The 27,783-nt window shown below is 42.9% G+C and overlaps 1 protein-coding gene and 1 long non-coding RNA gene across 5 annotated transcripts in view; one reads left to right on the top strand and one right to left on the bottom strand.

Annotated features, from left to right (window-relative positions):
* LOC130362321 (2-aminomuconic semialdehyde dehydrogenase-like) overlaps window positions 1-5,696 on the top strand; it is a 137,720-nt gene extending 132,024 nt beyond the window's left edge. For all 4 annotated transcript variants that reach the window (XM_056566594.1, XM_056566591.1, XM_056566590.1 and 1 more), the window contains 2 exons: window positions 1,746-1,907; window positions 5,197-5,696. In XM_056566594.1, coding sequence (XP_056422569.1) covers window positions 1,746-1,907; window positions 5,197-5,649 — 615 coding nt within the window. In that variant the 3' untranslated portion in view covers window positions 5,650-5,696. The remainder of the gene's footprint in view (window positions 1-1,745; window positions 1,908-5,196) is intronic.
* The window catches only part of LOC130362323 (uncharacterized), a 78,310-nt gene that overhangs the window by 33,680 nt on the left and 16,847 nt on the right, over window positions 1-27,783 (bottom strand). The window lies entirely within an intron of this gene.

The following is a 27,783-nucleotide window of genomic DNA, read 5'->3' as shown; positions in this document are numbered from 1 at the left end:
ACCCTGTCAATGCACAGGGTCAATGCACAGTAGGAGTACATGGAGTTTTTGCACACTTTTTCGCTGCACCCCAAACCCCCAACCCCCCCGGGCCTCGCCGCCCCACGGCAGCAGAAGCGAAGAAGCAGAAAACCGCTGTTTAAACAGCGTTCTCCTGCTTCTGGAAGTACAATACGCAAATTGCGTACATAATGTACATACAGGCTAAAGCATTTTCCGGCTGCTATTTTTTTACATTACAGAAATAGCGTACACAATGTCCATACAAGAGTGTAGATTGCACTGCAGGCCACGTGATGGCATCATTTCATTACGCGGCCTGCTAGCGAAGTCCCGCTCCACAGGCTACTGAGAGCCCATCCTCAGCGCAGGATTGGCAGAAAGGTGAATAAATTTTTAATATTTTTTATAAAACCTATGTGGGGGAAATGTATGCATTATTTATGTGGAGGCATTATTACCTAACTGGGGGCATTACCTATGTTGGGGCTTTGTTACCTTTCTGGGGGAATTATTACCTAACTGGGGACATTATTACCTAACTGGGTACATTATTACCTAACTGGGGACATTATTACGTAACTGGGTACATTATTACCTAACTGGGGACATTATTACCTAACTGAAGGCATTATTACTCAACTGGGGGCATTATCCACCTGGGAGACATTACCCACCTGGGGACACTACCTACCGCGGAGCTAGGTTAAGGGGTCCCAAAATTTCCCAAAATTCTTTTTACATTTCTTTTCTGTCTGACCACAGTGCTCTCTGCTGACACCTCTGTCCATGCCAGGAACTGTCCAGAGGAGCATAGGTTTACTATGGGGATTTTTTCATGCTCTGGACAGTTCCTGACACGGACAGAGGTGTCAGCAGAGAGCACTGTGATCAGACTGAAAAATAAATAAATAAATAAAGAACTTCCCGTGGAGCATACAACAGCGGATAAGTACTGGAAGGATTAAGGTTTTTTACATAGAAGTCATTTACCAATCTGTTTAACTTTTCCACCGGAGTACTCCTTTAACCTTTACAGTGCCTGCAGAGAGTTTTTATTAGAGGGAAGGCGCTGTAAGGGTTAAACCCTCTGAGAAGGTGTTTCCTCCCTAGTGCACCTGCCTGTGTATGTACGCAGGACAGGGAGCTGATAGACAAAGCGGCTCCTGACAGTATGTCTGTTAGAGCTTCCTTCTGCCGTGCCAGTGCGGGATCCTTCTTTTGGCCCCTGTAGCGACACCACTGTTTATAATCCTTTCCATTGTTACAAATGACAACTCTCTTTTTTGGGGCCAGTCATTTTTTTTTTTTTTTTTTTTTTTTACAGTTTAGATCAACTACCTACATGGCAGATCAATACATTGCCCTATCCAAATTTACTGTTGCAAATGCCTATTTCTACCACAAGATGGTGGTGATGTGCCGAAAATGTTAGTTTGTAGAAAGACAATGGTAGTGCCTATTGACAGATTGCTAGGGGGTAGGCTTTGAACCCGTAAGATAATGAAGTCATATTAAAAGGGGTCTAAACTTGTAAGTTATATAAATCTATCTATAGTTATTATAGAAATAAGAAGTAACTTTGTAATATGGACCTTACTGCTTTTTACTCCATGTGCCAATTGGCGCCTGCTTCCAATACAGCTTCCAGCACTTGATGTGGTCATGGATTCCTATGACTTTAAAAAGAGACTTCTAGTGCATTCCATGAGCTCATTCTTTTGGTGATCCATGTTGTTTTGCAGGGGGAGATTTGTCTTTGCACAAGCAGAATTTATGTTCAGCGCTCAATTTATAATGAGTTTCTGCAGAAGTTTGTGGAAGCGACAAGAAAATGGAAGGTGTCTTTTCCCTCTGACCCCACAGCCAGTATGGGGGCTTTGATAAGTGAGATGCATTTAGCAAAGGTAATTCTATTTTCTGCACTGCATTTTCATAGTGCTTTTCATTGATGGAATATGACTGCGAACAGAATATGTAAAATACTCACTGGGGGAGATTTATCATTGCATTTAGAGCTTTTGTTTTGCTTACTCAGGGCGCACGAAATGTTGCACGTGCACCTAAGAACTTTTTTTCCGATGTTCGCGGGTACTTATAAAGTAGCAAGCAGTATTACCGTATTTTTCGCCCTATAGGACACACCGGCATATAAGATGCACCCAATTTTAAAGGTGCAAAATCTAGAAAAAAAAAGATTCTGAACCCAACAGTGATCTTCAACCTGCGGACCTCCAGATGTTGCAAAACTACAACTCCCAGCATGCCCGGACAGCCAACGGCTGTGAGTTGTAGTTTTGCAGCATCTGGAGGTCCGCAGGTTGAAGATCACTTGTATAGGAGGTAATACTCACGTGTCCCCGCCGCTCCAGACCTGTCACCGCTGCCCTTGATGTCGCTCCATCACTGTCACCGAGTCCCCGGGGTGTCCCCGACGCTCCGGACGTCTTCTTCCCGGGATCCACGCTCTCCATTGCCGTCATCACGTCGCTACGCACGCCGCTCCTATTGGATGCGCGACGACGTGATGATGTCAAAGGAGAGCGCCGGCTATGCAGGGTATCCAGGCACGGAGCAGACACCGAGGAGGCAGGTAAGGTCAATCCCGGCGTCCTGTAAGCTGTTCGTGACGCCGCGATTTCATCACGGCGGTCCCGAGCAGCCCAACTGAGCAGACGGGTTAGTGTCACTTTCTCTTCAGACGCAGCGGTCAGCTTTGATTGCCGCGTCTGAAGAGTTACATAGTTACATAGTTAGTACGGTCGAAAAAAGACATATGTCCATCAAGTTCAACCAGGGAATTAAGGGGTAGGGGTGTGGCGCGATATTGGGGAAGGGATGAGATTTTATATTTCTTCATAAGCATTAATCTTATTTTTACATAGTTACATAGTTACATAGTTAGTACGGTCGAAAAAAGACATATGTCCATCAAGTTCAACCAGGGAATTAAGGGGTAGGGGTGTGGCGCGTTAATACAGGGCATCACCGCAGTCGGTGATGTCCTGTATTAGCCGTGGGTCCCGTTCGTAGATGGCCGCAGGGACCGCCGCGATAGGTGTGTATTCGCTGTATAAGACGCACCAACTTTACCCCCCCAAGTGAGTCTTATACGGCGAAAAATACGGTACCTTAGCAAATTTCATTTTTCACTCTGCAGTGGCCCCAAATTTATGAAGTGCAAATGTCGTATGTAGGCAAAAAAAAAGTCGCAAACCCCTCTAAGAAGTCGCAAGTCAAAGCCAGGGGAGACCTGGCTTACAAAACATCCATTGGAGAGCACTTTTAAAAGTCTCTGAGACTTTGTGTGCAGAAAAATCTCAGAAAAGAGGAGGAATCATACAAACGGGTGTTCTGAAGTGATTTGTTGTTTTTTGCTAATGTGCGCCAAATGTATCAACCCCCTGTGATAGTATGATACATTTGTAGCACATAAGCAAAAATAAGGCAAAAAATAAATAAATACTTCAAAACTCCAAGGGTATATGTAGAGTTTAAGGAACATCCAATAAGGCAGTGATACAAAAATAATAAATAACTTTTATTCTGATTCTGTATATATAATACGAAAATTTTTAAAAGTCCATAACTGGCAGTATAATTGGTCAACACAGGACCGTGCTCAAAAGATGGGTATAGGGTAACAGGTGAATACCTATATCTAAATAGTCCTACCTCATCCTAGGACTATCCCTCACTACGTTTAGTGTGGGTGGGGGTGGGGTTTAGTGATTTCCACTCGCAGGTGGTTGGCTAATTATTCTCTCATACTCCTGTCCATGGACAGGAGTATGAGAGAATAATTAGCCAACCACCTGCGAGTGGAAATCACTAAACCCCACCCCCACCCACACTAAACGTAGTGAGGGATAGTCCTAGGATGAGGTAGGACTATTTAGATATAGGTATTCACCTGTTACCCTATACCCATCTTTTGAGCACGGTCCTGTGTTGACCAATTATACTGCCAGTTATGGACTTTTAAAAATTTTCGTATTATATATACAGAATCAGAATAAAAGTTATTTATTATTTTTGTATCACTGCCTTATTGGATGTTCCTTAAACTCTACATATACAGTATAATTTTTCTCTCCAAGGGCATCTTTATCAATACACCCTATTAGTGAGAAGTCTCATGGGGAAAGGGGTGTTCTTATTGAAGAATAAATTTCCCAGTGATATATTAGAAAACTCCAAGGGCAACAACGATAAATCTCCCTCACTAAGCCTAATGTCAGACAGCAGACCTCATGGACTTGAAGTAGAGGACAGAAAAACAGATGCTACTTCTGTACACAATCCAGCCATGCCTCTGAATATTTGCCTGACTTAGGACAGAAAGCATGTCTAAGAATAAAAAGTTTCTTTGGAACAGAAATGTATTAGAACACATCACTTTTCCAAAAGGGTTAAATGGCCCCATGAAGAACCGAGCCCTTCCTAACAGGCACTTCAAACTTATCCTTCATTGTTTAATCCTTAAGAGAGTGAAGGACAGTTCATGGCTGTCATTTCTAATTGTGTCCCATTACCCTGATGACTCTGCTTCTGCAGCAAAACATGTCAGGGGAAACTATTTTGATTGTGTGGAAGCTTTTAACTATGTTGGTGACAATGCAATATTTAAAGGGGTACTCCACTGCCCCAGCATTCTGAACATTTAATTCCCAATGCTGGGTGTGGGCTGTAGGGGTCATGACGTCACAGCCAAGGCTCTCGTGATGTCATGACACACCCCCTCAATGCAAGTCTATGAGAGGAGGCGTGGCGGCCACCATGCCCCCTCCTATAGACTTGCATTGAGGGGGCGTGGTCGTGACATCACAACGCCCGCACCCAGAATTCAGAACTAAATGTTCCAAACGCTGGGGCAGTGGAGTAACCCTTTAATTGATGGTTGACAGGTCTGGATGCAGACACACCTTAGTATATCTCTGGATTTTATATACATCAGTGTCAGTATTTGAAATTATGCCCTGTACACTTAACTGTAGCTTTTAATTCAGTTTTCATCCAACCTACCCACTATTATCTTAAAGATTTAAGTATATGTTTTAAGTGTCTGTTAGGAAGGGCTAGGTCCAAAGTGGGGGCAAACAGCCCTTTGCAATGGTGATTTGACTTAGGATACATGCTTCTTTTGACTTCACCCTGCAAGTTTGAAGCTAACAATATACCATGATGTGTCTGTAGGTGAGGAACTATGTCAAGAAGGCTTTGGCAGAAGGTGCTACAATTAAGTGTGGGGAAAGTGTGGATACCCTAAACATCCCACCAAGTAACCGGAGTGGTTATTTCATGTTGCCTACGGTTATCACTGGATTAAAGGAGGAATCCTGCTGCATGCAAGAAGAGATTTTTGGTCCTGTGACATGTGTGGTTCCATTTGATACAGAAGAAGAAGCCATTGAAAAGGCTAATGGTGTAAAATATGGCTTAGCTGCAACTATTTGGACAAGGGATGTGGCCCGTACCCACCGGGTGGCCAAGAGACTTCAGGCTGGTCTGATATGGACCAATTGCTGGTTAGTGAGGGACCTTAATTTACCATTTGGTGGCATGAAAGCGTCAGGTCTGGGTAGAGAAGGGGCGAAAGATTCATATGAGTTCTTCACTGAAGTGAAAACTGTTACAATAAAACACTGATCTGTAGCTTAAATTTGTTAAAATAAAAATAAAAAAAACTCAGAATGACTGCATTTATGTGTTTTATTAAATACAATTTAAAAAAAGCAGGAAGTTGGCGCTTTGCTCAATTTTATTTTTCGAACTGATTATTGAGAGGGGTTTGAACAAAACAACGTACTTGTGATCTTTCAGCAAAACCCCTTCCCTCATAGACTCATAGACATACACCATTCATTGGCAGCACATTTCCTGGTTACATAGAGGTGGATTTATCATTGCATTTAAAGGATTTTTTATGCTTACTCCGGCACACAAAATGTCTCACATAAGCCTAAGCACTGTAAGCACTGTAATGTAGCGAACATCACTTAAGCAACAAATGTCGCACGTAGGAAAAAATAAAAAGTTGCAAACCCCTCCAAAATGTTGCAAGTCAAAATGCCTTTGGTGAACACTTTTAAAAAGTCGCAACAGCAACTTTTTGTGCAGAAAAGTTGCACAGGAGAGGAGGAATCATACAAAATTGTGTTCTGAAGTGATTATTTTGTATTTTTTTTTGCTTAAGTGAGCCAAATTTATCAACCCCACTTGATAGTATGATAAATATGTTGCGCATAAGCAAAATAAAGGAAAAAGCTAAATTACTTAAAAACTCACTTTGATAACAGTCAAATGATTGAAAGGGTACTCCGCCCCCAGACATGCTATCCCCTATTTAAAAGATAGGGGATAACATGTCTGATCGTGGGCAGCTCGGCCGCGGGGACCCCTCCCCCCCCCCCCCCCCCCCCCCCGCAATCTCTGCACCAGTGCTATGGTCACGGTAACCTGGGGCTTCTGTGATCGTGACAAATAAATCAAAAAGTGTCCCAGTGGGTCTCAGGATCATTGACTTCAAAACCAATCCCCTTATTGGAGGGCGACTCCTACAGGGAATAATACCCTAAACTGAAGACCCACCTAAAATATAACTTTTATTATTCCGTTTAAAAGATTAATATTTTTATTAATTCAAACACATACAGGATTAAAATTATCAGGTGGTGTGGTGAGGCGCTTTCACTTTCAGCCCACTAGGTGGTACTGTTGTATAGGACTCAGCTACTGATGCCTATTATCATCCAGATGCCAACATATATGTTTATTGTTTAGACTGTGTCTCAACGTCTCGTTCCACACTCCCTGTCTAAAACCAGCGTACCCCACCTTCTGTGATCGTGACGTCACGCAGCACCCCCTCCATTCATGTCTATGGGAGGAGTCGTGATGGCTAGTACACAGCCGTCACGCCTCCTCCTATAGACATGAATGGAGGGGGAGTGGCAACTGTGTTTGCCGGTCATCTGGCACAGAGCGGAGTTCGCTCAATGCATCGGATGACTGAGGTGCAGCAGCAGAGATCACGGGGGTCCCCAGCGGCCAGACCCCTGCGATCAGACATGTTATCCTTATCTTTTGGATAAGAAATAACATGTCTAGCACCCGTTTAATGTCCCCATAGAGGGATGTGCTATAAACAAATGATAATATTAATGTTTTCATAAAAGATGCGATCAGCTAACATTGAGTGTTTTTTGTCAGCTGATGGCTGGGATTGTTACACGGGGCAATGGTCAGATATAGGTCTCCACAGTAACCTTTGTTTGCCAGATTGTCGCCCCATTTGCTGCATGTGCACTGTGCACTTTGACCTGCATGTGGTTGAACAGAAACTGAAATATTAACCGATGAGAAAGGGACTATGAGTTTCTACTAAACAATTATCGGTTCTGGATGAAATGAAGTCACTGACACTTCTGCTCTTTAGCTGAATGTGCACTTTGTCCTACATATACTTGAATAGGAGCGCCATTCATTAATTCACAACGGAGAAATTATGAATAACTGTTAATCTGTTACTGGGTTTGGATGAACTGCTTAGGATATATCAATAATGTTACATTATCGCTTTACCCTGCTTATACTTGAATAGAAATTTGAATATTTATTTATTTGCATCTTAATCTGCACTAGCACTTGTGTTGTATGGCTGTCAATATAATCTGGGTATATATTTAGATCATATGAGCTGTCTGAGCAGGGCGTTGGACTGCTTGAATTTGAGCTGATAAGGTCAGCCAGGACTAAGCTGACACAGTAAGATGGTATATTTTTTAACTTCCTTTAAGTCACTACAGGTCATTACAGGACTAAGCCGCTGATGCCTGAGTCAGCATGAGCATTTTTTGTTAACTCCAGATAAGATATAGGATCACTATATTTCTACCCTATTAACGGCAAATGAATAAGTATTGTAATATACCACCTAAAAGTAGGAAATCACTCAGTCCACCTAAAGATGCCAAAACCTCTGAGATAGTGGATACGGTTTTCCCCCTGTTCAAACCAATACAGCCACAACAGCAAAAAAAAAGGAGCAACAAATAAAGTGTCTTTTCAGGTAGAGAATGCCAGTTACTATTATAAGAGATGAACTAAGAAAACTTAGAAAAAGAAGTACTCAGGTTAAAAATAAGGTACCGTATATACTCGAGTATAAGCCGACCCGAATATAAGCCGAGGCCCCTAATTTCACCCCAAAAACCCAGGAAAAGTTATTGACTCGGGTAGGAAATATATCATCCCCCCATGTCATCATTCCCCCCCGTCATCATCCAGACCCCCATCATCATCACCCTGTCATCATCACCGCCTTCATCAACACCGCCTGTTATCTTCACCCTGTCATCATCCCCCCCTTCATCATCACACTGCCATCATCCCCCCTTCTTCATCACCGCCTGTCATCATCCATACCACTGTCATCATCCCCGCCCCCCTATATCATCACCGCCTGTGAATCCCTTCAATCAATGGTCTTCAACCTGCGGACCTCCAGATGTTGCAAAACTACATCTCCCAGCATGCCCAGACAGCCATTGGCTGTCTGGGCATGCTGGGAGTTGTAGTTTTGAAACACCTGGGGGTCCGCAGGTTGAAGACCACTGCGGCCTTCATCATCATTCTGACCCTACCCTTTTAGTTTTCTACTCACCTCCCCTCGGTGGGAAGGAAGGGGGAGCAGGAACATGGGCAGGAACATCCCTGTGCGTCGTCGTCAAGGCAACATCACTAGTCCGGGGCCGCTCTCGGAGCGGAGAAGAGGGCCTCCCGGTGAAGATGGACAGCCTGGAACGACTAACCCTCCCCACCGGACGGTCCCTGCAGCATAGATGGGCCGGACCAGCTCACCCTTCCTTCCCACCGAGGGGAGGTGAGTAGAAAACTAAAGGGAGGTCTGGATGATGATGAAGGCCGCAGTGTCTTCAACCTGCGGACCTCCAAATGTTTCAAAACTACAATTCCGGGCATGCTGGGAGTTGTAGTTTTGCAACATCTGGAGGTCCGCAGGTTGAAGACCACTGAGAAGGGATTGAAAGGCGGAGAGTTTACTCAAGTATAAGCCGAGGGGGGCGTTTTCAGCACGAAAAATTGTGCTGAAAAACTCAGCTTATACTCGAGTATATACGGTAAGCATAACAGAAAATGATGTGACTTTTTAAAAAGAGAAGTAAGTTAAAAGAAGGAAATGAGAGCCTTAAAAATAAAATTATGGGTCTGGAAGAATGGTCTAGAAAGAGCTATCTAGGAATTTTCAGTATTCTAGAAGCAGAAATGATTAGGCATCTACAAAATTGGATTATGAAAGGAATAGGGAAAAAGCATTTATCACCACTCTTTTAAATTGAAAGAACACATAGGATTCCGGCTTGATCACCTCCTTCCGGGGCTAATCCTAGAGCGATTATTGCCAAAGTAATGTGCTTTAAAGATCGAGAAGTTATTTTAAGAAATGGCAGAGAGTGACAGAACTTAACATACTGTATAATAATTCTAAAATAGCAATATATCCGGATTATTGCTTTGAAAGGCAGCAGAGAAGGCAATCCTTTAATTATACACAAAAAAGGTTATGAGAAGCCGGGATCAAATATTCTTTGATGTATCCAGCTAAGATGCGGGTGGTTTATCAAAACAAAGCAAACTTTTACTCATCTGCTGAGGAAAATGTCTTAGTGATGGTAAGGGCAGGGGAATGTTGAGTAGATAAGCTTCATAGATGATTAGAGCCAAATTTGGGGGTGGGATGGCGGAGAGGAGAACGGTCTGGGGAAAATATATTTTTAGGCTTATATGTATGATTCATAGTATAATCAATTATGATAGGTATATGAGCCTAAGGGTGTACTATAGAAAGCATTGAGGAGTGAGAGATGAATTGAAAGGGTTAATATTATTTGGATATTTTAAAAAGCAATTCCTAGCAATCATATGTATACCAGAAACTCACCTGATAAGGGACAAGATTGTTAGACTAGATAATAAATATTGCATACAACAAATTTACTCGATACACACCTCCTTTTCGAAGCGGGTGGGTGTCCTTATCCATGAAGAGTTAAATTTGAAACACTGGGTAAGGAGATAGATAATGATGGGTGATATTTCTTTACTGTAGATTATACTACTTGGTTTGTATTCCTGCTTTTGTTTATATTCCACCCCTCTATTCTTCTATGTCTATTTTCAGTAGGTTAAAATGACTGCCCTTTGATGACTATGGGCCATATTAACTATGTAATGAACAAAGCCTTGTTAGGGCCAGATGTATTTTTGTGGGCAGGTCTTTAAATACAACTCCATTAGCAAGATTGTGTACAGAGAAAGGAATATTCATGAAATAATAAAAATGCTTATTCCAAGGGAACCTTTAAAACATCACTTTTCTTGAGTTACTATTAAAATGTAATACACACGGGATAGTGATTTATAAAATATGTGACAATGGCCACCTCCAATGCATCCACGAGGCTTGACTAGCATATCCGAATGTGAAAGAAAAAAAGCCGCCCCAACATACCTGCAGAATAGGTAACAATCACACAAGGTGCAACAGAAGCTACGGCTGAGGAGAAAAGTTGGGATTGCACAGAACAGGTCATGTGGGGGATCAGTGGGAGGGGCTACAGATATAAAACCACGGTAAAACAAACAGAAGTGTACAGCCGCCATAAGAGCCGCACACGATATGAACAATGTCATCGTACAGCCAAAGAGATCCCTGATGAATTAAGGCGAAGGAAACGCGTGGGATCTGCAATATCGAGGACCAACAAGTCCACCTCCATTACCTTCAAGAAGCAGCTAAGTGTATAAGGCCAGCAAACTAATATACCGGTATAGTACACTGGAAGGATTAAGCAATTCAAGCACCATGCACTTATAAGACTATGCACTTTAGATACTGTTCAATATGCTGTGACTGATATGTTTGGTGAATGGGGACTAAGTGCAATACAAATAGCGGATATTACTGTGCAATATTGGGAAAGTGTGCAGTGAGGTCTATGGACTATGTGATGAAACCTATAAGACATTGTGCAATTTTATGACTTCACAAACACCGCTGTCTGAGTGATATAGTTTAGCAGAGAAATATACTGACATGGTGCAAATATTGGGACATTGTACAATTGTCAAGAACATAGACACTCTCTATTGTACTATGGATTGAGTAGAACTGTACACGGTAAGAACTGTAACTGTACACGGTAAGTATATTGATATTAGTCCGAGTCACTTATTACTCCTGTAAATGAATGGTGTGCACCACATACGTTCCAATTGCTGCTGTATGTGCAATATAGCAGCAATTGGAACGTATGTGGTGCACAGCATTCATTTACAGGAGTAATAAGTGACTCGGACTAATATCAATATACTTACCGTGGATGCGGGACATTGGAGGTGGCCATTGTCACATATTTTATAAATCACTATCACGTGTGTATAACATTTTAATAGTAACTCAATAAAAGTGATGTTTTAAAGGTTCCCTTGGAATAAGCGTTTTTACACTGTTTGGGAGACCAATACTATAAGTTACGTGCCATTGCACCCTTCAGAATAATTCATGTTATAATAACTCACTATGTCACATATGGACTTGATTTTATGTAGTGAATAAGTAAAATATTATTACAGAGGCGTTTCAGACCACTACACTATAGTCATAGTAATGAATAACGTATGACATAAAAAGTGTCAGATTATTAGGATTGGTTCAACTTGGTTAAATATTAGAAAGGTATTAAAGTACCCTGTGCTCTCAATTTGCTCGTATATATTAGTGATTAAAGTTCAGTTCAATTGAAAACAGTAAACTTAAAATTGGCCCCTGATAGCACAGTATAGGAGACATTGAAATCTTTTGTAAGGAGCATTCTATATGAAGGTATAGCTAAAACCCCTTAAGGACCCGGCCATTTTGTGCACATCTGACCACTGTCACTTTAAGCATTAATAACTCTGGAATGCTTTTACTTTTCATTCTGATTCTGAGATTGTTTTGTCATGACTTATTCTACTTTATGTTAGTGGTAAAATTTCGTTGATCAAAAATTTGATGAAAAAATTGAAAATTTGGCTTTTTTTTTTTTACTTTGAATCTCTCTGCCTATAAGGAAAATGGATATTCCAAATAAATTATATATCGATTCACATACAATATGTCTACTTTATGATGGCATCATAAAGTTGACGTGTTTTTACTTTTGGAAGACATTAGAGGGCTTCAAAGTTCAGCAGCAATTTTTCACAACATTTTCAAAATCAACATTTTTCAGGGACCAGGTCAGGTTTGAAGTGGATTTGAAGGGCCTTCTTATAAGAAGAACCCCATAAATGACCCCATTATAAAAACTGCACCCCTCAGAGTATTCAAAATCACATTCAAAAAGTTTGTTAACCCTTTAGGTGTTTCACAGGAATAGCAGCAAATTGAAGGAGAAAATTCAAAATCTTCATTTTTTACACTCCCATGTTCTTGTAGACCCAATTTTTGAAAGGGTAAAAGGAGAAAAATCTTCCTAAAATTTTTCCTCATATGTGTATGTAAAGTGCTCTGTGGGTGCACTTGAGGGCTCAGAAGGGAAGGAGCGACAGTGGGATTTTGGAGAGTGAGTTTTTCAGAAATGGTTTTTGGGGGGCATGTCACATTTAGGAAGCCCCCATGGTGCCAGAACAGCAGAAAACCCCCTCACATGGCATACCATTTTGGAAATGGAACGTAACAAGGAACGTAACAAAGGGGTACAGTGAGCCTTAACACCCCTCCGCAAATTTTACATTTTTACAAGGGGTAATATAAGAAAATGCCCCCCCCCCCCAAAATTTTTTGCCCCATCTGTTCTGAGTATGTAAATACCCCATGTGTGGACATCATCTGCTCTGCTGGTGCACTACAATGCTCAGAAGAGAAGAAGTTACATTTGGCTTTTGGAGGCAAATTTTGCTGAAATGTTTTTTGGGGGGCGTGTCGCATTTAGGAAGCCCCTATGGTGCCAGAACAGCAAAAAAAACACATGGCATACTATTTTGGAAACTACACCCCTCAAGGAACGTAACAAGGGGGAAAGTGAGCCTTAACATGAAAATGAAAATTTTTATTTTTTTCACTAAAATGCTGGTGTTACCCCAAATTTATCATTTTCACAAGGGGTAATAGTAGAAAAAGCCTCCCAAAATCTGTAATCACATTTCTTCTGAGTATGGAAATACCCCATATGTGGATGTAAGGTGTTCTGCATATGAACTACAATGCTCAGAAGAGGAGGAGTGCCATTGAGCTTTAGGAGAGAGAATTTGATTGGAATAGAAATCGGGGGCCATGTGCATTTACAAAGCCCCCCGTGGTGCCAGAACAGTGGAGCCCCCACATGTGACCCCATTATGGAAACTACACCCCTCACAGAATGTAATAAGGGGTGCAGTGAGCATTTACACCCCACTGGCGTTTGACATATCTTTGGAACAGTGGGCTGTGCAAATGAAAAATAAAATTTTTCATTTTCACAGACCACTGTTCCAAAAATCTGTCAGACACCTGTGGGGTGTAAATGCTCACTGTACCCCTTATTACATTCTGTGAGGGGTGTAGTTTCCAAAAATGGGGTCACATGTGGGGGGGTTCCACTGTTCTGGCACTGTACTGTTTTGTAAACACATGTGGCCTTCAATTCCAGACACATTCTCTCTCCAAAATCCCAATGGTGCTCCTTCTCTTCTAAGCATTGTAGTTCGCCTACAGAGCACTTTATATCCACATATGGGGTATGTTCTTACTTTTGGGGGGCTTTTTCCTATTCTCCCTTGTGAAAATGAAAAATTTAGGGTAACACCAGCATTTTCACATCTAACTTTAACCAAAATTCGTCAAACACCTGTGGGGTGTTAAGGCTTACTATACCCCTTGTTACGTTCCGTGAGGGGTGTAGTTTCCAAAATGGGGTCACATGTGAGTATTTATTGTTTTGCGTTTGTCAGAACCGCTGTAAAATCAGCCACCCCTGTGCAAATCACCAATTTAGGCCTCAAATGTACATGGTGTGCTCTCACTTCTGAGCCATGTTGTGCGCCCGTAGAGCATTTTACACCCACATATGGGGTAGTTCTATACTCAGAAGAAATTGCCTTACAAATTTTGTGGGTAATTCTTTCCTTTTAACGCTTGTGAAAATTAAAAGTATGGGGCAACACCAGCATGTTAGTGTAAATTTATTTATTTTTTTTACACTAACATGCTGGTGTACACCCCAACTTTACCTTTTCATAGGAGGTAAAAGGAGAAAAATTTGTATGCCACCAAAATACCCTACGGCAGTGTTTCCCAAACAGGGTGTCTCCAGCTGTTGCAAAACTTCCAGCATGCCTTGACAGTCATTGGCTGTCCGGCAATACTGAAAGTTGTTGTTTTTCAACAGCTGGAGGCTCTGTTTTGGAAACACTGCCGTACAAGACTTTTTTTTTTATTGAGGGGACTGTGTAGGGCAAAATGTATATGTAGTGTTTTACTTTTTATTTTGTGTAGTGTAGTGTATTGTTTTTAGGGTACATTCACACAGGCGGGGGTTTACAGTGAGTTTCTCGCTGGGAGTTTGAGCTGCGGCGGAAAATTTGCCACATTTCAAACTTGCAGCAGAAGACTCACTGTAAACCCGCCTGTGTGAATGTACCCTGTACCTCCAGCTGTTGCAAAACTACAACTCCCAGCATGCACTGACAGACCATACTTGCTGGGAGTTGTAGTTATGCAACAGCTGGAGGCACACTGGTTGCACAACACTGTGAGTTTTTTTTACTTAACTCAGTGTTTTGCAACCAGTGTGCCTCCAGCTGTTGCAAAACTAGAACTCCCAGCATGTACAGTCTCTGAGTGCATGCTGGGAGTTGTACTTTTGACACAGCTGGAGGCACAGTGGTTGCGAAACACTGAGTTAGGACACAAACTCTGTTTCACAACCAACGTGTCTCCAGCTATTGCAAAACTGCAACACTCAGCATGCATTGACAGTCGAAGGGCATGCTGAGAGTTGTAGTTTTGCAACAGCTGGAGGCACACTGCTACAACTCATGCCCTTTGGTAGTCTGTGCATGCTGGGAGTTGTAGTTATGCAACAGCTGGATGCACACTTTTTCATAGGAAAAATGTGCCGCCAGCTGTTGCATAACTACATCCCCCAGCATGCACAGACTACCAAAGGGCATGCTGGCCTCACCTCCTGCTGTATCCTGCCACTGGGACCGCTGCCGCTCCTGCCACTGGGACCGCCACTCCTGAAGGGACCCCAGCCAGACCAGGGAGAGGTAAGAGACCCCTGCCGGCCCCGATCTCCACCTCGATCAACGCCCAGCAGGATCGAGGATCAACGCCCAATCACGTGATCGTGAGGTGGCACCTATGCCACCTCACTCCTGCTGGGTAAGGGTGAATGGGGTCTTGGACAGCCCCATTCACCCTTTTTTTTCTCGGTCACCGGGACCCGATTGACTCGGAAACACCGCAAATCTCAGGTCTCAGGACCCCCCCAGGGGTTTGCCCGGCATGCCTACTGATAGATATTGGCTGTGTCCTAAAGGCCAAAATTGGCTGTGTTCTGAAGTGGTTAAATAAGATATGTTATAAGAGAGATGGTAAATGTCGAAGTGTGAAAATCGCAATGCAGATTATAAACAGTCTTGGTGGAGCTGCCTGAAAATATCAGAATTTTGGCAAGGCATATTTGAAGTGGTATCTAGACAGTTTGGGATGGAATTGAAAAAAGAAAAATAATAATTTAGTTGTTTTTGTGATAAATAAACAAGAAAACAAACACTAAGGCCCAAACACTAAGCTGCCATAAACTAAAACTGGTTTTGCTCATAACAACCAATCACAGCTCATCTTTCATTTTACCAGAGCTTTTTAAGATAGGAAAGCTGAGCTGTAATTGGTTGTTTTGGGTAAGCCAGACAATTTAGGTTTCAGAGAGATTAACATATATATATATATATATATATATATATATATATATATATATATATAGTCCTATATGACTTCACATGGCAGGCCCCAGAGCAGTTGAATGCTTTGCCTTTATGGTAGGTATTCCACTGACTAATACACTCAATGGAATGCTTCATATTACAATACTGTAGTGATAATTCTCTAAGAAATGTTGAGAAGTGGATACCACAGGCTTTTGTATTCTCAAGAGTGTTGAGAAGTGAAGAGCTTTAAGCAGTTGTGCAATGCCTGGCATTGGTATCACATATTCCAGCACTGTCAGTCAGGGATTTGTAAAGTTGTACTTCCCCTCCAAGTACACTGACCTGGCAATAGACCCCTATCTCTTGGCATGCTGCGGCAAGTGAGATCATCTCTGATGTCTGCTGATCATCCACCATTCTCCTAACAATAGCGCTCTTATCTTACAGAGGTATGACCCTGTACAGGAAGATACTCCTTTATCTATTCATGGGATGGGTGGGGAAGGAAAGGAAACTCACAAAGTGATGCCAGGAATCAAACTTGTTGAAATCTAAGTAGAAACGTTCATTGGATCCATGCTCCTGTGTATCAATATCTGTCAGGTTATAACCTTGATGGGAACTGAGAACGGTTGATATCTGTTGAAACTTCCAGAAATGTTTTTGAATACCTTCCAGTATATTCCCAGAAGAGCCCCCCTGTGTGTGAACCTTTATCTGTAAAGATACATTTCTAAATATAGCAAAAAAAAAAAAAAGTATCCTACAAGGATCAGAAGTTATATATGTGCAGCCATTTTACACAAATTATTGGCCAAATATGTCAATGTTGGAAAACTATACATCAAATCTTTTATAGGATTTATTTCATTTTGTTGAGACATTCTTTATGGTGAACAAATTTCCTATGAATTTATCTAACGTCCATATGAAGCCCCTGTTTTTGAAAAGGTGCCAACTATCGTCATTCACTGAGAGCAAACAAACATCTTTGGTGTAGACCCAGTGGTCATACACTTTCAATAACTGTAAACTGAAGATCCCATATGGCGACAGCTATCTCTCTTGTTCCCCACATATCAGTGGAGAGAGGAGTGGTAAGTCACTGCCAGACTCCTCTGACAGCAGCTTTAGGCTATGTTCACACGACAGAATTTCTGTGCAGAATTCGGCAGAAGAATTCCACATGGAAATTCCGCAGCACCAATGGGATTTCAATGGGATTCTGCTGCACTGTGCACATGGCGGAATTTTTGCGGCAGATGCTTCTGCCATGGAAATCCCAATTCCCCAATTCCGGAGTCCTCAGAAAGAATTGACATGTCTGCTTTTTCTGCAAAGTCTGTATGGAAATGCATTGTCTATGAGACAGCAAATTTCTATGCGCTCCTAGCATCAGCATGTTCTGCTGGAAATTTTCCCTGCAGACATTCTCCTGTGTGAACATAACCTAACTCTCAAAAAACAGTGAGTTGGCAGTTGAAATCCAGTATGTCTGAACCTTTTTCTCCCAGACATTACCTGTTAGCAGTGGCGTACCTACACCTTGGCAAAACCGCCCCCACCAGGGGCGCACACCGAGTTGGGGCGCAGGCCGCCAAAGTGTAGATCCGGCACCGGTGCTCGTTTGCTAATGGGTATCTAGGACACTTTCCCCGGATCCCCATGCGAGTAGGCGCTGCTATTAGCTGTATGGGTGGCTCACGATCATACAACTAAAAGCCTTCTCTCAGTGTGAGCCACCATTAACTGCGGCCTACACTGACAGGATATGTGACCTCCGCACCCATCACGCAGTGCAGGTGCCAATGACGTCACTTATCGGCGCCTGCACTATGAAGGCAGGGAGTTGCGGACAGCCTGTGGAGGAGATCGCTGCATGGGACATGGTGAAGTAAGCATAAGATTTTTTTTAATTTTTTTTAAATTTGCAATCATAGGGGAGGGAAGGGCAAGGAGAGGATTGGTGCTACTACCTACCTGGCTACTTTTACTTAACCCGGAATACTACCTACCTGGCTATCCATAGCTAAACCTGAATACTACCAACCTGGCTACCTATACTTTACCCTGAATACTACCTACCTCGCTACCTATACCTTACCCTGAACACTACCTACACCTAACTATGACTACTACCTACCTGGCAACCTATACCTTACCCTGAATACTACCTACTTGGCTACCTTTACCTAATCCAAAATTCTACCTATACCTAACCCTTAAAGGGGTTATCCACCATAAGGTGATTTATACCTGGCAGACAGTAATGAATATGCTTAGGAAGGATCTGCGCTTGTCTTGGGGCTAAATGGCTATATCATGAGATTACCATAATACTGTGGCTAGCTTTTTGTGAACTGCTATTTCCTGTTTGACTTTTCTTCTTTTGACTACAAATCCCACAATTCCATTTTCCTCCCTCCCACACATTAGCCACCCCTCCCATTGAAACAAAAGACCTGTAGTTTTCAGTCAGGGTGCCTACAGCTGTTGCATTAGTTGCAGATTGATCCCTCCATCTATTGAAGCAGACAGGCTCCCTGTCATCAGCTGACTAGTGAGTCAGGTCTCGGCCGCATTGCAAGCTGGGCAAAATCCGAGACAACAGTCATTGTGTATGCTGCTAAAAATAAATATTGGGGTGAAAATCACTGAAGAATATTAAGAAAACCGTCACATACAGGTACAGACACTATATTATGAACTACACTAACTTTACAGCCCCTGTAGCATAGTCAAATTAAAAAAAATCTTGGAATACCCCTTTAACCCCCTTAACAACTTTTTTATTTTTTTTGCACTTTCGTTTTTTTTCCTCCTCCCCTTCTAAAAATCATAATGCTATCAATTTTCCACCTACGGACCCATATGAGGGCTTTTTTTTTGTGCCACCGATTGTACTTTTACAATCCAGTAAACTTTGTGGGTGGTAGGGAACTCTATGGTGCTGAACGGAACAGAGACAATCCAGGTAAAATGCTTTTATTCGACAAAGATGAAATGCGTTTCACTGTGCAGGCGCAGCTTCCGCAGGCATGGCAATCACAGATCCGGACAAGGTTATGTATCCAAAATTTAACCCTTTGTGTATCAGGGCTGCAGCCCCGGCACAATGGCACCTGTGCAAGAGGAGGTGATGAAGGTGATGAAGACAGGCACTAAGGTGAGAGATCTCTGTTGATGGGCAGACACACAGAGCACTGCCAATGTGAATTACACAGCCTCCTCCAGCCTGCAGGAACAGCTCCTTGTCCTATTTTATTACTTTTTATGTATGAGTATACTTAAAATTGTTCTTTTATGAACCCTATAACTTATTTGTTTTTGAGTGATAATTTTTTTTTTTTTTTTGTGCCGTGATCTGTAGGTTTTGTCTGTACCATTTTTGTTGTGATGGGACTTTTTGATCGCTTTTATTCATTTTTTTTATATAAGAAGTGACAAAAAATACGCAATTCTGCACTATGATATTTTTTTTATGTGCACACCATTGACTGTGTGGTTAAATTAACATAATATTTTAAAAGTTCGAACATTTATGCACGTGGTGACACTACATAAGTTCATTTTTGTTCACAATATTTTATTTAAAAAAAATAGGAATAGTGAGGTGATTTCAACTTTTATTAGGCTAGGGATTAATTCACATTTATTAACTTTTTTTTTCTTTTACACCTTTTTAGTCCCCATAGGGGACTATTACATGCAATCATTGGATGCATACACTGTTCAGTGCTATGCCATAGCATAGCATTGATCAGTGTTATTGGTGCTCTGCTGCTTGAGCCTGCCATGGCTGACTGGAGCCTTGGAGCTCCGATCAGATGGAGAGGAGGCAGGTAAGGGCCATTAGCCAAATCAGCCCACTGAGCTAGATGGGATTAATTTTCTCCCGTTATATAGACGCCGCAATCAACTTTGATTGCTATCACTATCCGCAACCAGGACCCATCGGGCATGAAGCAAGCTCAGCTTCTGAGCGCGCCATATACAGTGGGAGCCAGCAATGGACGTAAATATATACGTCCATTGTTGTTAACCAGTTAATACTACCTGGAGCTCAAGATCTATAATATAAGGCACAGCAATTATCTGAACTTTCTAATAAGATTTATTCTGATAATAGAATACAGTAAATTAAAATAAAATAAAAATGACCCTTGTTTGTTTGGTAACAGTAATAATAGAATTAGGAATACATTACCATAAAAATATTGTTATATGTAAGAAATAAAAATATTGGTTACTGAATTGGAAATGTACTAAGTTAAAATTATTTGAAAAAAATTGGAAAGTCGAAAAATATTGTTCCCAGTCTATTGTGGAGTGCAACATGTAGTACATTGTACCGCTCACCTGAGTGGAGCGTGCAGGCTTCCTGGTTCTTGCACCTAGCACACATGCGGTACCGTCCTTCAGTGCAGATCTCGTTGATCGCTGGTGGTGACCCAGGCAGATTGCTGCTGCCAAGTGATACAGATCATGATTGCCGCTCGCCCTTGATGATCGTGCAGACCTCCTGGTTCTTGCACACAATGTAATGTTGGTAACAGTGGAGTGGGCAGACCTCGAAGTTGCAGGAGATAACTCTAGGAGAGATTCTGCCAGCTCAGGGTAATGCTGAAGTTGGAGGAATTGGTAAAATTTCACTGGCGTCCTCGTGGTAATGGAGTGTGCCAATATGGAACTTCCAAATATGGAGAGATAATTAATTATTGCTGTCATGCAGGGGTCCCATGGTTTCAGCATCTTCTATAAACAGACTGTCCTGTCAAATGTGAACATCAACCTGCCCCTGTACACACTTGTCAGGAGGATAGTCTGTTCATAGAAGATGTGAACACCTAAAATAATGGTGTGAGGGTGAGCTATGCTGAAACCATGGGACCCCTGCAAGACAGCAAAAATTCATTATCTGTACGTATTGAAAGTTCTGTTTTGGTGCAGTCCATTACCACGAGGACACCAGTGAAATTTTAACAATTCCTCCGACTTCAGCGATACCCTGAGCTGGAAGAATCTCTCCTACAGTTATCTCCTACAGCTTCGAGGTCTGCACACTCCACCGTTACCAGCATTACGTTGTGTGCAAGAACCAGGAGGTCTGCATGATCATCCAAATTGAGCAGCAATCATGATCTGTATCACTTGGCAGTAGCAATCTGCCTGGGTCACCGCCAGTGATCAACGAGATCTACACTGAAGGATGGCACCACATGTGTGCTAGGTGCAAGAACCAGGAAGCCTGCACGCTCCACTCGGGTGAGCGGCACATTGTACCACGCATTTGTTTCTACTATTTGCAGTCGGTTAAACTCCACAATAGACTGGGAACAATCTTTATGGACTACGAGAGTTTTTAAATATTACGATTTTAACTTGGTACATTTCCAAATCAGTAACCAATATATTTATCTCTTGCATATAATGAGATTGTTATGTCACTATATTCTTTATACTATTATTACTGTTATCACTCAAACAAGGGCCCTGTTTGTGTTGGTAGTTATTTTATTTTAATTTTAATTTACTGTTTTCTATAACTGTGACATAATCAGAATAAGTCTTATTAGAAAGTTCAGATAATTACTGTGCCTTATATTACAGATCTTGAGCACCAGTTATGGTTTTGTTTATTGTGTCTTTTCCTACACCTGAGGTATAGGTGAACACTGGCTAGCCCAATCTAGAAAATTGTATTATTTTGGTCAGAGAGCCATCTCCGTTTCTGTTTGTAAATACTACCTCCCTGGTTACCTTTACCTAACCCTTACTACTTCTCCTCCAAACACGACGAGTTGAGTTTTTACCAAAAAGTTCTACTTTGGTTTCATCTTGCCATATGACGTTCTCCCAATCCTCTTCTGGATCATCCAAATGCTCTCTAGCAAACTTCAGACGGACCCAGACATGTACTGACTTAAGCAGGGGGATACGTCTGACACTGCATAATTTTAGTCCCTAACAGTGAAGTGTGTTACTGATGGTAGGTTTTGTTACTTTGGTTCCAGCTCTCTCCAGGTCATTTACTAGGTCCCCCCGTGTGGTTCTGGGATTTTTGCTCACCGTTCTTGTGATTATTTTGACACCACGAGGTGAGATCTTGTGTGGAGCCCCAGATCGAGATAGATTATCAGGGGTCTTGTATGTCTTCCAATTTCTAATAATTGCTCCCACAGTTGATTTCTTTACACAAAGCTGCTTGCCTATTGCAGATTCAGTCTTCCCAGCCTGGTACAGGTCTACAATTTTGTCTCTTTGTTCTTGGCCACAGTGGAGTTTGGATTGTGACTGTTTGAGGTTGTGGACAGGTGTCTTTTATACTGATAACAAGTTCAAAAAGGTGCCATTAATACAGGTAACGAGTGGAGGACAGAGGAGACTCTTAAAGAAGAAGTTACAGGTCTGTGAGAGCCATAAATCTTGCTTGTTTGTAGGAGACTAAATACTTATTTTCAACCATAATTTGCAAATAAATTCTTTAAAAATCAGATAATGTGATTTTATTTATTTCTTTTTCTCATGTGTCTCATAGTTGAGGTATACCTATGATGAAAATTACAGGCCTCTCTCTCTTAAGTGGGAGAACTTGCACAATTGATGGCTGGCTAAATACTTTTTGGCCCCACTGTATCTCCCTACTTACCAACATAGTGATATACCTACTTAATGGGGTACCTACAATTCTACCCACTTTTACTGTGCAGGACACAAGGGGGGAGGGGCATTATAAGAGTTTGGGGACCTATAGATGGGGAGATTGTTTAGAGGAGGGGAGGGCACTGAAAATGTGGATTCTAAGTTGTTTGTCCTTCATATGCTGAAGAGATGAAGTTTTAACTTAAAGAAGTCGCCATGATGCCAATCTCAGCCAAAAAGAAAAGAAAAAGAAAGAGGATGATGCCAATCAGAAAAGATGTTAATGGTGAGTTGCTTAATTGAACTGCATGATAAAAAGGCGGGGGTAAGGTGTCGATGCATGCATGTGTGGGGGTGGGTGCTGAAACGGCAGCTCGCCATGGGCGCATGGGGCACTAGGTATGCCTCTGCCTGTTGGGGGAGAGTCTGAAGGCCTCCGTACACATTAGACGTTAGACTGGTCCCACTGAAATGGATAGGTTCAGCTGACTTTCGACTGATGTGTATGGGGACCTTTATAAAGTTTCCAAACATCTTTTATGCCGTGATCAAGCCTTATTTACATCAAACTAGAAATCCTGTATAAAGTGCTTTAATAAAAGTGTAAATGCTATTTACTGGTTATGTGTTTACAGGAGCTTGTTATGTCTAAACTGTTTCTTGGAGCTGACAAGATCTAGCGTGGCTTGAGGTGAGGGACAGAGTTCAAACCAATTAGATAAGAGAAAATAGGACGGAAGGCATCTGACTTTTATTATGCCAGCAACAGACCATATCTGGGCAGAACAATGTGTTGATATAACATCTAGATTCACATTATGTCCCATGTTTTTACAAGCTTTATGGTCTATGATTTTAAAGGGGTATTCTGATGTCAGGTAAAACAAATTAATAAATAAAAACATAAAAATGCTGCAGAAGCATATATCATTGCTTACTTCTATTCCCCAGTTCTGAAACCACCAAAAAACTATTTCATTTTGGGATCTGAATTACAATGTACTTCCTGGTTAAACAGTTGCTTAGTACTAATTCCCAGAATGCATTGCTTTTCATCACAGTCCTTCCAACTTGCTCACTCTCCTTCCACAACACTGCTTCCAGTTCCTCACCCAGAGCTGCTGCAGAAGATCTCAATTCGTAGCAGTGAAATCAATGTCAGCACCTGCTCTTCATTCCGTGTCTGCTCCTCTGCACATATGTCAGGATCCGGACTGGTATGCAGCGAGGACACTGGAGGGGGATCCTCTGTGTCAGTGAGGTGATGGCGTGGGCCGTACCAGGGGAACGGAATCTAAGGGGTTACTGGTTTTCACCAGAGCCCGCCGCAAAGCGAGATGGACTTGCAGCGGCAGGTAACCCCCAGGTCGTTTCACCCGATAGCGACTCAACCCCACTGACAGCTGAGACAGGCGCGGTACACAAGGACAAGGCAAGAGCAAGGTCGGACGTATCAGAAGGTCAGGGCAGGCAGCAAGAGTCGTAGTCAGGGGCAACAGCAGAAGGTCTGGGTACACAGGCTTGGGAACACACTAAAACGCTTTCTCAGGGCACAAGGCAACAAGATCCGGCAAGGTCAGGAAGGGGAAGTGGGTTTTTATAACACTGGAAGTGATTGACACTGATTGGGCCAGGCACGCGCCCGGACATGACAGCCGGGGAACGGGACAGGTGAGTGGATTGGGATGCGACCCGCGGGCGGGTGCGTTGCGCTACGTGGATCGCATCCCCGTCGGCAGAGACAGTGCAGCGCTCCCGGTCAGCGGGTCTGACCGGGGCCCTGCAGAGAGGAGAACGCTGCGAGCGCTCCGGGGAGGAGCAGGGACCCGGAGCGCTCGGCGTATCAACATAAACACACATCATTCTCCCTAAATGTCTAAAAAATGTATATATTTATATGACAGGGAGATGATGATATAGGCTTTAGAAATTAATCAGAGGTCATTATATCACTTGGGGGATGAAGCTTAAGCTCCGAGACAAGATCCGTCCACACCTCCTGAGACAGTAGATGAATATGTGTTGTCATAGAAGAGAGGGAGGAGCAGGGACTTGGAGACAATACCACATTGAAAATTAAAGAACTACACGACTTCCCATCAGGTGTGAATTACGCAAAAGCATACTGAAGCCAGTACAATTTGTGATATCTCTATATTAGGAAGTTATATATCATGGGGTGATAGTCTTATTAAATGCTTTGATAACAAAATATCCCTTTAATGCTTATGTGGTTCCATGCCTTTAAAGGGGTACTCCAGCGCTTAGACATCTTATCCCCTATCTAAAGGACAGGGGATAAGATGCTTGATCGCGGGAGTGCTGCCGCTGGGGACCCCCGTGATCTTGCACGCCGCACCCCAGTTAAAATCAGTCCCCGGAGCGTGTTAACTCCGGGTCTGATTACCAGCGACCACAGGGCGTGATAGCTGTCACGCCCCCTCCCATAGGCTTGCATTGAGGGGCGGAGCGTGATGTCACATGGGGGCGGAGGCATGACGTCACACGCCGTCGACCCTGTGGTCGCCGGTAATCAGACCCAGAGCGAACACACTCCGGGGACTGATTTTAACTGGGCTGCGGCGTGCAAGATCACGGGGGTCCCCAGCAGCGGGACCCCCGCGATCAGGCATCTTATCCTCTATCCTTTGGATAGGGGATAAGATGTCTAAGCACTGGAGTACCCCTTTAAGTGTCTAGGAATAAAGCAGCCATAACACTGTCTTGCATAAGGTTGATGACAAGGCACCACTATTAATTTACTACACTGCTCAAAAAAATTAAGGGAACACTAAAATAACACATCCTAGATCTGAATGAATGAACTAATCATATGAAATACTTTCATCTTTACATAGTTGAATGTGCTGACAACAAAATCACACAAAAATTATCAATGGAAATCAAATTTATCAACCCATGGAGGTCTGGATATGGAGTCACACTCAAAATCAAAGTGGAAAACCACACTACAGGCTGATCCAACTTTGATGCAATGTCCTTAAAACAAGTCAAAATGAGGCTCAGTAGTGTGTGGCCCCCACATGCCCATATGACCTTCCTACAATGCCTGGGCATGCTCCTGATGAGGTGGCACCAACTCCTGGACAACGTTGCAACGTGGCGTTGGTGGATGGAGCGAGACATGATGTCCCAGATGTGCTTAATCAGATTCAGGTCTGGGGGACTGGCAAGCCAGTCCATAGCATCAATACCTTTCTCTTACACTCCACATGATGTCTAGCATTGTCTTGCATTAGGAGGAACCCAGGGCCAACCGCAACAGTATATGGTCTCATAAGGGGTCTGGGGATCTCATCTCGGTACCTAATGGCAGTCAGGCTACCTCTGGCAAGCACAGAGAGCGCCCCCCCCCCCCAAAGAAATTCCATCCCACACTATTACTGACCCACCCCCAAACCGGTCAGGCTAGAGGATGTTGCAGGCAGCAGAATGTTCTCCACAGCGTCTCCAGACTCTGTCACATCTATCACATGTGCTCAGTGTGAACCTGCTTTCATCTGTGAAGAGCACAGGGTGCCAGTGGTGAATTTGTCAATCTTGGTATTCTCTGGCACATGCCAAACGTCCTGCATGGTGTTGGGCTGTAAGCACAACCCCCACCTGTGGACGTCGGGCCCTCATACCACCATCATGGAGTCTGTTTCTGACCATTTGAGTGGACACATGGACATGTGGCCTGCTGGAGGTCATTTTGCAGGGCTCTGGCAGTGCTCCTCTTGCTCCTCCTTGCACAAAGGTGGAGGTAGCGGACCTGCTGCTGGGTTGTTGCCCTCCTACGGCCTCCTCCACATCTCCTGATGTACTGGCCTGTCTCCTGGTAGTATGTCCATGCTCTGGACACTATGCTGACAGACACAGCAAACCTTCTTGCCACAGCTCGCATTGATGTGCCATCCTGGATGAGCTGCTTTACCTGAGCCACTTGTGTGGGTTGTTGACTCTGTCTCATGCTACCACTAGAGTGAAAGCACCACCAGCATTCAAAAGTGACCAAAACATCAGCCAGGAAGCATAGGAACAGAGAAGTGGTCTGTGGTCACCACCACTTAAAAAGATAAGAGGCCTGTAATTTTCATCATAGGTATACCTCAACTATGAGAGACATAAGGAGAAAAAAAATCCATCAAATCCCATTGTCTGGTTTTTAAAGAATTTATTTGCAATTTATGGTGGAAAATAAGTATTTGGTCACCTACAAACAAGCAAGATTTCTGGCTCTCACAGACACCTGTAACTTCTTCTGTAAGAGTCTCCTCTGTCCTCCACTCATTACCTGTATTAATGGCACCTGTTTGAACTTGTTATCGGGATAAAAGACACCTGTCCACAACCTCAAACAGTCACACTCCAAACTCCACTATGACCAAGACCAAAGAGCTGTCGAAGAACACCAGAAACAAAATTGTAAACCTGCACCTGGCTGGGAAGACTGAATTGCAATAGGCAAGCATCTTGGTGTGAAGAAATCAACTGTGGTATCATATAGTAGAACATGAAAGACATACAAGACCTCTGATAATCTCCCTCGATCTGTGGCTCCACGCAAGATCTCACGCCGTGGTGTCAAAATGATCACAAGAACGGTGAGCAAAAATCCCAGAACCACACCAGGAGACCTAGTGAATGATCTGCAGAGAGCTGGGACCAAAGTAACAAAGCCTACCATCAGTAACACACTACGCTGTTAGGGACTCAAATCATACAATGCCAGATGTGTCCCCCTGCTTAAGCCAGTACATGTCTGGGCCCATCTGAAGTTTGCTAGAGAGCATTTGGATGATCCAGAAGAGGATTGGGAGAATGTTATATGGTCAGATTAAACCAAAGTAGAACTTTTTGGTAAAAACTCAACTCGTCCTGTTTGAAGGAGGAAGAATGCTGAGTTGCATACAAAGAACACCATACCTACTGTGAAGCATGGAGGTGGAAATATCATGCTTTTGGGCTGTTTTTCAACAAAGGCACCAGGATGACTCATCTGTGTAAAGGAAAGAATGAATGGGGCCATGTATCATGAGATTTTGAGTGAAAACCTCCTTCCATCAGTAAGGGCATTGAAGATGAAACGTGGCTGGGTCTTTAAGCATGAAAATGATCCCAAACACACTGCCCCGGGCAACGAAGGAGTGGCTTCGTAAG

Source organism: Hyla sarda, chromosome 3, assembly GCF_029499605.1.
Source record: "Hyla sarda isolate aHylSar1 chromosome 3, aHylSar1.hap1, whole genome shotgun sequence".
Lineage (NCBI taxonomy): Eukaryota > Metazoa > Chordata > Amphibia > Anura > Hylidae > Hyla > Hyla sarda.
Note: the sequence above shows the minus strand (reverse complement) of the source record. Positions and strands in the feature narration are given on the sequence as shown.